General features: G+C 39.5%; 1 protein-coding gene across 1 annotated transcript in view; it reads left to right on the top strand.

Annotated features, from left to right (window-relative positions):
• The window catches only part of OXCT1 (3-oxoacid CoA-transferase 1), a 153,815-nt gene extending 142,229 nt beyond the window's left edge, over positions 1-11,586 (top strand). The window contains exons 16-17 of the mRNA XM_062212015.1: positions 1,237-1,338; positions 9,855-11,586. Of these exons, the coding sequence (XP_062067999.1) occupies positions 1,237-1,338; positions 9,855-9,896 (144 nt within the window). The 3' untranslated portion in view covers positions 9,897-11,586. The remainder of the gene's footprint in view (positions 1-1,236; positions 1,339-9,854) is intronic.
• The last annotated feature ends 1,054 nt before the right edge of the window (positions 11,587-12,640 follow it).

Below are 12,640 nucleotides of genomic sequence, written 5' to 3'. Positions count from 1 at the left end.
GAATTCTAGTCCAGCCCATGAGGCAGGGTTTCTGTCCTCTATGTGTTAACTCTGTCATGATGTCAGCCTCCAAGCATGTGTTTAAAAACAACAGCTCACAGTTTGACTCCCAGGTAGTTGAAGATTCTAAACCTGTGGATAGTTTAAATTCAGAGGAGGGGAAATATCTAGAAAGCACAACATTTAAGTGCAAGAAAGAGGAAACTAACATGAGCTGAAAGAAGGAAGAGTGTGTTATTTGCTGACCTTGGCTGTAGAACTTGAGAGTGAAGTTACAGGCAAGCAGTTTCATTTCTTGTAGTTTGAGCTTCCCCTCAGCCATATTCTTTGAGACAAGTCAGCTTCCTGCTACTGGGAGCATCCACAAAGAGCCCCATGACCACGTGAGAAGGATGCTTTGAAGACTTCTTGAATGGAAGATTCTATTAAATACCTCTGTAAGTCCCTTCCACTTGAGTTGCTCTAAGTGTGAAAGAGTGTTCTGAATTGGATACTACAGGCCCAGTCTGCCTGCTGTGGTCAAGCTATCCCAGTTGGCACTAGCAACACTGGTAGTAGGGAATTGTTGCAATAGAATGTTTAGTGAGGCTGGTCTTGTGCCTGTTCTGAATGTGAGCAACTCTATTTGACATACACACTTAGTGGAGAGTCTCTTGCTCTATATTTGGGATCTGTATTTCCCTGTACATAGAAGAAAAGTTTTAACTTACCTGGGGGGCTTTTGGGGCCAGGATAGCTATCTTTTTATAATTACTCTGATGCATATAATCTCTTACAGTTACTATTACCACAGAGAACTTTCTTGTTTCCTGTAGTTCTCCCCCAGCAGCACTTACCAACTTTTTCCCATCATCCTTGTACTTAAACCTTCCAAAAAATCTTTCCTCTCTCCCTTTCTTCAATCATTATTAGTCACTTCATTGACATTTGACCAAAAGTGTAGGATTTAAAAAGAAGGTAGTCTTCAGTAATTGATTACAATAGTAACAAATGCTACCAATGGTCAACACTCATTTTCTGGCAGCAACAGTGTTCCATGACTAACTGCTCATTAGGAAGCTGGCATTGATTCTCACCCAAATGTGATGGTTAGAGTTGACATTTTTACATTGCCGATTGTCAGCCTTTTGTCCTGGGTCTTCTCTCCTTTAAGAGCCTGAGAGGTTATTTCTGTTTTGTGCTATAAAAAAGTTACTGTGATAGAAGTTATCATTGTCATTTTCTTGACTCTGACAGGCTGTGTTTGACGTGGACAAGAAGAAGGGCCTGACGCTGATTGAGCTCTGGGAAGGCCTGACAGTTGAGGACATACAGAAGAGCACTGGATGTGATTTTGCAGTAAGTGTTTCTGTGAACAAATCCAGCCACTTGTCCTATGTCACACACTTGATTAATGGGTGTTTACAGGACATGAACCATTAATTTGTGATCATTTTTGGAGCTGACCTTTGCAGTGAACAGGAGTAGAAGAAAGGGTGCCTCCAGATGAGAGCAGGTGGGAGCAGGAGCAGGGCTGTGAGTCACTGACCAGGGCTTGGCTCAGGAATAAGAGTCAGCGGGAGGAGGAGCCACCAGGAGCTGCTGGAGACACGAGATAGAGCTTGAGCTCCAAACTGCTTTCTCTGTAGTCTTACAATATGCTGTTATTCGATTATATGTCAAATATGGTTAAAGGTGATTAACTCAAAAACATGAGCTACACAAGGAGAAATGTTTCCTTATTTTTAAACCCACTACAGCTTATGACCTTTTCTTTGATTAGCTTACAATCTTATTATTTCCTCCATTGAAGCTATCAGAATGTTGAGTTTCTGACACCATCAGATTTATAATTAAAAATAGGTATACCTGTATTGGAAGATAAACTTAGTGCACAATAAACTCAGAATTATAAAGCAAATGAATGCAATGGAGTATCCATTTAAGAAATCCTCAAGTTTCTTTTAAAGTGACATCTGAAACAGAAGTAGTTGCCCTTGAATGTAAGCTTTGGGTGATCTATGAACAGTCACCTTAAATGGGCCTTGACAGCATGGCTTAGTCCCTGAAGTTAATCAGAAGTAAAGGTGAAACACTCCTAAATGATGGAGAAAGGGATTTGATTCCCAAGTAGCTTTTAAAGGACTCATTAAAGTGACATATAGTTATAAGAAAACATGTTAATGTTAGTTACCCATCTTAGACAACCTATTTAACATTTTATAAGTCATACATATGTCTTCCTTCAGTATGCTACATGCTTAGCTTATACATCTCAATGAATAACAAACTTCTTTAAAACCAATTTTGTTGCATAATTCATTATCCACATAGTAAGTGTTTCTGCTACCATACTAGGTCTTTGTCTATTAACCTTTTCTGAATTTTCCTTTGGAAAAAAAATAAGTCTCCTAGTAATACCTTGTATGAAAAGCACATTTTTAATTAGCTGTTTATTTAGTATTTCTTACTCCTGTGATGAAGGCAAATGACTTTTAAACAGCTGTTATTTGGTTTTCAGTGTAGAAGAGTTCACGTCTTCATCAGATGACATTTTACTGAATGTATATTATCTTGCAACAGAAAATTGAACAAAGGAAAACTTTTATCTAGTTTTTTTATGTAGCTAAAACAAGAATGAAAAGATGAATTTTTATTATTTTGATTTGTTTTTACAAAAAAAAAACAATCAAAATGTGCTAGTTTATATGCCTTGACAAATTAAAAAGTATCTGTGGTCCCTCTTATATCCTAGTATCATCTTCTCTTAACAGTAACATGTGATCTTCTTTCCTCCAAATCAGGCTGTTGAGATGAAATGTTAGTTCTGTGTGTCACTGTTGTTTTGAAAACCAAAAAGCATGGTTTAGCTGAACCTTCCAGACGGGAGAGCTAGCAATGGTGTCAGTAAGGATACATATAATACAAAGAGAAGCTTGAGGATAGTGTTTCTTTTGTGATCATTCAAAAGCTATTCCACGTGATAATTCAGAAGATATTCCTCATGGTTATTGCTACATAGATAGCATTATATAGCACATGTAACTAGGTACCAGTTACTTAAGATTTGTGTTGGAGAAAACACCCAATACCTCAGCCTTCAAAGTGTAACTGATGCTGAATATTCTAGAAAGGATTGATTAGCCAGTTTGTTGCCTAATAAGGAAAAAAAGGACAAAAACCCTAGTGTAAAGCAATTTTAAAACATGTTTGTTAAAGTCCTATATATTTAGCATAAGGACAAGTGAAAAGACAAATGAAACATAATGTAGTTATAAGCTGCTTGAGAAAGTATTGAGAACTTCAAAGAGAAAGACAAACCAGAAGAGCATCAGATAATAGGACATGACAAAATTGTGGTTTCAGGGTATCAAGAAAGAATCATTATAATGAAATATTTAAGTACTTTTTACAAAAAGGATCACCAAGTTCCTTTCCTTTATTCATCATGCAATTAGGTCTAACAATAAAAATATAGCAGGAAAATGTATTATTTAAATATCATATGAATCAGCTTTAGTGAAACTGTAATAACCAACACAACTATATTCATGATTTTGTGTCAATTGAAAAGAATTTATCTTTTCAATAAGGATTGTGTATGTCTGAAAGTCCAAAGGAAGCTGTAGAAATTTGTCATAGAATTGCAGGTACTGACTATCTTTCTGGAACCTTCAGCACATTATCTGAAAAAGATGCTGGCCAAGAGTGGTTTGCAACTAGGAAAAAAAAAAAATCAAACTCCCTGGCCCTCCCCATATATATAAATATACACCCAGACATGGGATTGCTGAGGCATATACTGAGTCTATTTTTAACATTTTGAGAAACTTCCATATTATTTTCCACAATGACTATACTAATTTACAATCCCACCCACAGTGTGCAAGGGTTCCCTTTTCTCTACATCCTTATCAATGCTTGTTCTTTTCTGTTTAGCAGTGGCCATCTTAATGGGTATGAGTTGATATTTCATCGTGGCTTTGGTTTGCATCTTGTGATTAGTGACATTTGGTAGTTTTTCAAATGATGGTTGTGATTTACACATCATCTTTGGCGAACTGGCCATTTTTCATTTATTTATATCAAAGGCAAAGTTGCAGAGAGAGAGCCAGAGGTCTCCCATCTGCTGGTTCACTCCCCAAAGGGCCCCAAAGGCCATGGGTGGGCCAGGGCAAAGCCAGGAGCTTCATCTGCATCTCCCACATGGGTGCAGGAGCCCATGCACTTGGGCCATTTTCTTCTGTTTTCCCAGGTGTGTGTTAGCAGGGAGCTAGATTGGAAGTAGAGCAGCTGGGACATGAACTGGCACCCATGGTGCTGGTGTCTTTACCTACTTGGCCACAATACCAGCTCCAATTGACCACTTTTCATATGAGTTATTTGTTCTTTTTTTTATTCAATTGTAGAAGTACCTTTATGTACTTCTGGGTGTTAATCCCTTATCAGATAGAGGAGTTGCAAATATTTTCTCACATTCCATAGGTTGGCTGTTTCCTCTGACGCAGTTGTTTTTAAGTTTGATTTAGTCCTCATTCTTTTCATGCTACTAGTACTAAACATTTTCACACCCAGTGGGTCTCCTTTGGCTTACTTTTCTTCCATTGCCCTCACAGTTTGAAAGACGTCTCCTAAGTATTAAGAAATCATTTTTAAAGGGTCAAAATGATATTGCACATTTCCTCATATTAAAGCTGAGAAAAGCTAATGAAAACGTCAGATTCCTTTATTTTTGGCTATACTTATATCCGTTAGTGTGTCTGTTACTTGATGGCCCAAAATAGAAAAAAGGAAAGCACAGTTGAGATTCCACCACTTAAATTTCATTATTCCTGAAATACCTTTTTTAGTGAGTAGTGAATTCAATTGGCTACTCCTTTGTTTTAAAAAAATTTTTTTGGACAGGCAGAGTTAGATAGAGAGAGAGAGAAAGGTCTTCCTTTTTCTGTTGGTTCACCACACAAATGGCCACTGTGGCCAGCGCACTGCACAGATCTGAAGCCAGGAGCCAGGTGCTTCCTCCTGGTATCCCATGCAGGTGCAGGGCCCAAGCACTTGGGCCATCCTCCACTGCCTTCCTGGGCCACAGGAGAGAGCTGGACTGGAAGAGGAGCAACTTGGACAGAACCGGCGCCCCAACCAGTACTAGAACCTGGGGTGCCGGCGCTGCAGGCGGAGGATTAGCCAAGTGAGCTGCGGCGCGGGCCTTATTTTAAAATTTTTTAAAAAACATTTAATTTACATTTGATCATGTGGTGGAATAAACTTCTAGAGGCTATTGGTCACCTATGATTATTTATTAAACACTCTGTCTCTGTGTCCCATATGAAATGTAAGGAAGATAGAACTTAAGTTCTGACTCCCAAAGGCCTTGGTCTTATCCTCCAGGTAAAAATATGCCTAAACCACCACTGGCAAAAAAATTAAAAAAGAAAACTGCTTATTGATATGTTCTCAATGGTATCTGAAAGGAAATCAGCTGCAGATATTGCTTGCTGAATTCAATAAATTTATACCCTCGATATCTATTATGAACTGGCATTAGACCAGAATTAAACACTATACTCTTGAGATATCAATGGGCTGGGAAGACAAATTGTGGCTTCTCTGCTACACTTAAATCATATCATCTTCTGCTCAGAATGTAGATCACGTTGGCAGGATAATCTGTTCTGTCTTGCATGAGCTTCCAATGTTGATGAGACTGGGAGAAGAGCATGAGAAAGGGGGGTGGGGTGGGTGGAATAGAAGTTTTTCATGACAAAATGGCCAGGCCAAGCCAGTCCACATAAAGCTGCTGCTTCCTTTCTGTTAAATGCCAGTGAGGATATAAACCGTATTAAGAACACACAATAGGGCCGATGTGACAAGGAAAATGATCAGATATTTAGTTCAAAAAATTAAGGTGTCCAGCTTTCCTTTTAAAGGAAATGCTGTGAAGTATCTATTAGAAATGATCTGCTTTCACCGGCGCCGTGGCTCAACAGGCTAATCCTCCGCCTTGGTGGCGCCGGCACACCAGGTTCCAGTCCCGGTCGGGGCGCTGGATTCTGTCCCGGTTGCCCCTCTTCCAGCCCAGCTCTCTGCTGTGGCCCGGGAGTGCAGTGGAGGATGGCCCAAGTGCTTGGGCCCTGTACCCCATGAGAGACCAGGAGAAGCACCTGGCTCCTGCCATCAGATCAGCGCGGTGCGCAGGCCGCAGTGCGCTGGCCGCGGCAGCCATTGGAGGGTGAACCAATGGCAACGGAAGACCTTTCTCTGTGTCTCTCTCTCTCACTGTCCACTCTGCCTGTCAAAAAAAAAAAAAAAAAAAAATGATCTGCTTTGAAAAAAAAAGTTTCATTAATTACACTCTGTTGCTTAAAAAGGAAACTGTTAGTGAGACACATGTATCTAAATACTAAGAGCCCATGTTTTTATTGTTGGAAGAGCTGACTGTCTAAGTATGCAGCATGTTACTTTTGTCTGTTATTTTTCTATTATATGTCTGCTCTTGGACATGGCAAATCTAAATTAACTTTTGTCTTAATCTATATATAAACAATATTGGTCTTATATATCATTTAAACAGGAAATTCTTGTTTAGTGCTATTCATCACTTAATATTCTTAAATTTTATTCTTGTATAAAAATGAAGGAGGGAACATTAACCTTTGACACTGAGGAGTTAATACAGATGTTCTTTGAAGCAGCTAAATATTTTTAGTTCATTTACAAAGTCAAATAATTGCTTCTTATTTTTCTTTTTTTGCTCTCCTTCACCTTGGTGGAGACAGCAAAATTATACAAAATGCCAATTTGAAAACAAGTTTAAGTTTCTCCAAAGAACAACATAAGGCTTTTGAAAGGATATTAAAGTAGATACTTTTCAAATGATAACTATCTTTTCCATTGTTATACATGGTTCCTAAGGCCATTGTTATGGGTTGAATTGTATCCCCCTCCCCTGAAAGATATGTTGCAGTCCCAGTCTCCAGGAGTTTAGAATATGACCTTATTTGAAAATAAAGCCACTATAGATGTAGTTAGCTAAAATGAGGTCATACTTCAGTAGTGTGGCCCTTAGTTCATTATGACAAGTATACATATAAGAATATGACAATGTGAAGACAGACCAATGTAGAGGTGGAAGATTAGGAGGGTACAGCTCTTAGCCTGGGAATGCCGAAGATTGCTGACAAGCCACCAGAAAGCTAGATAAGGAGCTAGGAAGAGGCAAGGAAAGACTGCCTGCAAGTTTGGGAGGGAGCGCGGCCACGCTGCCACCTTGATCTCAGATTTCTAACCTCTAGCATTCCGGAACAATAAATTTCATTTGTGATGGCAGCCCTATGGAATTAATACAACCTCAGAGATGATTTTTGCAAAACATTTTTGAAAACACTACTATTTACTATTAAGAATTTTCTAGAGTAGCAGGTATATCTGTAGGAAATGCAGGGAAATGATTGGAATTTTGAATACGTGTAAAAATGGACTAGGACTTAACCTCTGTTAGGAGCCTTTCTTTTGTTCTTTGGAGCTTACCTAATCACCTACTCATTCACTCATTTATTTTCATGAATTTAAGAAAATATTGTTTATTCCAGAAAAGGGATGAGGAACCTTTGGCACTGACCTGGCCACAGCCATAGCAAGCATTCGGAGAGTGAACCGGTGGATAGCCCTGTTTGCCTGCTAGTCTGTTTTGTTGTTTCCCTGCCACTCAAAAGAGAAAAACTTAAAAAAAAAAAAACACTTAAATTCCAGTAGCCCATGCCATGTTCTCCATAGACTTACTAATTGGAACTCAATAGATTTTTGCCATGTTGAATTAGGAAATCTGAAGCTGGTACCACACTGAACAATTTGTCACAATTAAGTGAGGTCACTTCTGCTTAGGTTTCTCCATCAATTAGTTCTACCATAAATGCAGACATATTCTTGTTCTTTTTTTTTTTTTTTCGTGATTCCAAATTCCCAGGAATGTATTTGCTGCTAAATACACTAAACATTATAATCAATTTGTATTTATCTGAAAGAATGATACAGATGATGTTAGGGGAGATCTTCCACCCACTGATTCACCAACCAAATGCCACAACAGCTGGGGCTGGGCTAGGCCAAAACCAGGAGCCTAGAATGCCATTTGGGTTTTCCACTAGGGTGTCGGAGACCCAATTATTAGAGACATCATCTGCTGCCTCCCAGGGTTCATTAGCAGGAAGCCAGATCTGCAGCAGGGCCAGGACTGGATCCCTGGCACTCCTACATGGGGTGTGGGCATCCCAAACAGCAGCTCAACTGCTGCAACAAATGCCTGCCCCTGTAATCACTACGTGAGAGTGTTAATGCTTTTAACTCCCTTTTATAATAACTTGGATCCTTTTCTGCCTTTCTATCCTTTCCATACTGACTTCCAGTAAGACTTATCATTGATAAAGTGTAGTATGTATACTCAGAATATTACTCGGTCATTAAAAAAAGAATGAGGGCCGGCGCCATAGCTCACTTGGTTAATCCTCCACCTGCGGCACTGGCATCCCATATGGGCGCCGGGTTCTAGTCCCAGTTGCTCCTCTTCTAGTCCAGCTCTCTGCTGTGGCCTGGGAGGGCAGTAGAGGATGGCCCAAATGCTTGGGCCCCTGCACCCGCATAGGAGACCAGGAAGAAGCACCTGGCTTCTGGCTTTGGATCAGCATAGCTCCAGCTGTAGCAGCCATTTGGGGGGTGAACCAACGGAAGGAAGACCTTTCTGTCTCTCTCACTGTCAAATAAATTAAAAAAAGAATGAAATTCTGACTTTTGCAACAAAATGGATGCAACTGGAAATCATCATGCTTAGTGAAATAAGCCTAGATTCAAGAAGACAAATATCACGTTTTCTGATTTGTGGTAGCTAATATATAGAGCATTAAAAATGTAATGTATATGTGTGAAATTGACATCTTGGGATTTGATTTTTGTGTATAGCCCTTGTCTATATTCCTGAACAGTGGTCTAATTTTTACATGTTGAACTATTTAGTGGAACATTAAGCCTTAAAGTATAAGTTGAAAATGTTATTGGGGCTGGTGCTGTGGCACAGTGGGTTAATCCTCCACCTGCAGTGCCAGCATCCCATATGGGTGCCGGTTTGAATACTGGCTGCTGTACTTTTGATCTAGCTCTCTGCTATGGCCTGGGAAAGCAGCAGAGGATGGCTCAAGTTCTTGGGCCCCTGTACCCGTGTAGGAGAACTGGAAACAGCTCCTGGCTCCTAGTTTCAGATCAGTTCAGCTATGGCCATTGCAGCCATTTGGGAAGTGAACCAGAAAATGGAAGACCTCTGTCTTTCTCTCTGGCTCTGTATCTCTCTGTAACTGTCTTTCAAATAAATAAAATAAATCTTTAAGAAATAAAATATGTTATACAAAAGTTAAAAAAAGAAGGGGAATGGAGGAAAGTATAATTATATTCCTAAAATCTATCAATGAACATGAACTCTAAAGATTTCAAAATATTTTTATAGACCTTCAATATGTATTTAGATAATTCATAGACTACATAAATCTCAAATTGACTCAATCTATTCTGAGGACTTGGAAACGTGTGCTTCATAATGTGTCTAGAGTGATGCCTCAAAGGCATCAGTCTGGAAGATCTGTGATCCATCCAGCAGAGGGCTTAACCGTCTGCTTTGTTGCAAGCTCCAGTTACCCTTAGTGTAGGGGCTACAATGCAAGAAGTTTGAGAACCACTGGCTCCTCCAGATGTAAGCAGAACAGGAGTTCTCTCTTTAGGGTTTGAGAATGGAAAATAAGCCAAGTCCATGGCAAGACTGCTTATATAGTCAAAGAAGAAATGTTCATTCCATGTGGTTTTTCAAAATTTTGATTATTTTTTCCTTTTACCAGGTTTCGCCAAAACTCATGCCGATGCAACAGATCACGACTTGAAATGTGGATAATTTGTCCCAGCCTGCGTGTTTTTCATTGTAAACATGCCAGATTTAATTGAAGGAACATCAGTAATTACGATTGTATATTTATCAAGCAGTTTTTGACTAGTTTTCTTTCTCAAGTTTTATGCAGCTGTGTTTGTTCTCTCAAGAGTGCTATGACATTATAACGAACAGCAAAGCATGTGTGATTATCTTACTAGTAACATAAGTGCTGAGAAGGTTCCTTTTGTATTTGGTGCTCATATTGAAGATATCTGTGCCTTCTGCTATATTGGCTAGATTATATTCAGGATTCACTAAGATGAGCCATAGGAATAGTTTTGCCAGTGTACTTCCCTTTGTAACTAAATTTTGACTTTCTGATCCTGAAAAATTATATACATATAAATGTACATGCAAGTTTCTTATTTGGAGAAATGCTATCTTAATAATTGTTTTTCCTTCAGCCTCCTCTGTCTTCAGCCTCCAATTTTGTGTATTACATCTGGTTTCCCTAGAGTATTCTTCTTCCTCCCACAGTTCTGGTAGCCAAATAGATACCCAAGAAAGCAAGCAGGAACATCTCCACAGAACAGGGGAGAAGCAACTGTTACATGGAAGAGACCAAAGAATATAGGAGCTATTGGTGCTGACATCCCACCAAGAAATTGTCTTTATAAGCAATTTTCATCTGTGTTTTGCCAAAGACAAAGGCTTATGATAGGAATAGGACTAAAACCCAACTGATCTACACAGTTTTCTCATTTTAAAACAGTGCAGTATTCTTTTGTATCTAGAAGACTTCTTAAGTTTTGTGGGCTACTTGTATAATACCTCCTCTCAAGCCAAGAGGAACTGTACTTTATCATGAACCTTAGACATACAATGGCAGCAGAGTTTTAAAAAATTCTTTTCAGGTTCTCATTTCTGTTCAGAAAAGATTCTAAATGTTGAAATGACTTTTTCTACAGAACACTGGTTTTCTTCTTCTGCCAAGGCTACTTCCTTTAACAAAGTGCTTTTAATTCAGCCTTAATCAAGTTGGGTAAATAACAAAGGGTAAGTCCATGCTCTGAAAAGTCTGAATTTTGAGTGTTGGGGAATAAGCAATGGGGGATTTGGCTTGTAAGGGGCTTTTCCTTAGAGGTCTCCTTAATACTAGACAGGTACGCAAAATAGTCATTTCAGAAGTGCCCTGGGTATCATATGGGAGAAAAGTCTGGAAGACAAACGGGGCAGCTGGCCTCTGGATAGGACTAGGCATCATACAGTGTGGTATACATTCCTCTAGCACTAAGTATAGGGATGTATGCATGTTTTTAGGTGCTGGTTGTCACTGAAACTCACCTGTCTTCAGATATGGCTACAATTGTGTCATGAACAATATTAGAGGAAAGAGAGAGACTTTCTGTGAATAGCACACTCCATATATAAATTAGCCTTCTGGCTCCAAAGCACTATCCTGACACTGGTAAGAAGACCCGTCTTAGAATGTGGCAGGTCCATTACATTACTATGTTTATATTAGAGTTATGATTGACAGTTAACATCTTCAAACATACTTGCATATCATTCCAGTCTGTTACTTTAAAATGCGGCTCTAAGAATGTTCTACACCTTGAGTGGCAAAAGACAAGTAGGTGACTTGATAATTGAGTAGTATGGTTGTTACAAAATGCATTAAGAAATAAAATATTCAAAATGGATGTAAATCATTGTGGTTATCCTTTTTTTCATTTGGGAATGGTATAGTTGTATAGTTGGACAGTGGAACAGTGCAGCGAAGATTGTTGCAAAGGCCATCAAAAAAGTCAGCACTACATTTTACACTGCTAATGAAGTAGTTGCCTTTCCCTTATTTAAGAAAAAATACTGCAGTTCTAGGTAAAAAAGATAGAGATAGATGACTGAAATGTACCCTGTACCTTTCTTATCAGAGAAAGTCATGTCTATAAAAAAAAATTGTTCTGGGCCAGCGTTGTGGCGTAGCGGGTAAAGCCACTGCATGTGGTGCCGGCATCCCATATGGGCCCCTGCACCCATGTGAGAAGACCTGGAAGAAGCTCCTGGCTTCAGATGAGCGCAGCTCTGGCCATTGCAGCCAATTGGAGAGTGACCCAGTGGATGGAAGACCTTTCTCGCTCTCTGCCTCTCCTTCTCTCTCTGTGTAACTCTGACTTTCAAATAAATGTCTTTTAAAAAATTGTTCAAGGTTTCATGGTTTTTCATCTTTGTCCAGATTTGTTACTTACTATGAGCTGTGTTGAATTCTTGGCATTTTGAGGTGGCTCTAGTACTAGTCTGTCCAGCATCTTTATTGGCTCCCTCATAACAGCCTCATCACTGGCCAAAGGAGTGGGTTGGGTTCCAGGATATGCCACTTTTGATATCTACCTCTGCCCACAGTGGTTATACAGAGGGATAGGTATATAATCCAGGCCACCCAAGTCACCTTATTTCTCCCACATTCATCAATGAGATGACTTACTTTTCTCAGGCCACAGCTGAAATCTAAATGGAGAGAAAGTAGCTCACACAAACACATGGAACTGTAGGGAGGGAAGCTCCTGGTGGGTTTGGATTCCTGGTTCTGGATATGCTCAAAGCCAACTACCCTCCAGTGATGCCCATAAATTTCACTTTTTGCTCGAGCTTGGCCCCTTGTCACCTGTGGCCAAAATATGAATTCACAAGCTCCAATTCTTGAGTTGCTTTTTATGTATTTGAAAGTGACAAGAAGTAAGGGACAGGGGAGAAAGA

This window comes from Lepus europaeus, chromosome 15, assembly GCF_033115175.1.
Source record: "Lepus europaeus isolate LE1 chromosome 15, mLepTim1.pri, whole genome shotgun sequence".
Classification (NCBI taxonomy): domain Eukaryota; kingdom Metazoa; phylum Chordata; class Mammalia; order Lagomorpha; family Leporidae; genus Lepus; species Lepus europaeus.
The sequence above is the reverse complement of the archived record's forward strand: the minus strand, read 5'-3'. Positions and strand labels throughout refer to the sequence as shown.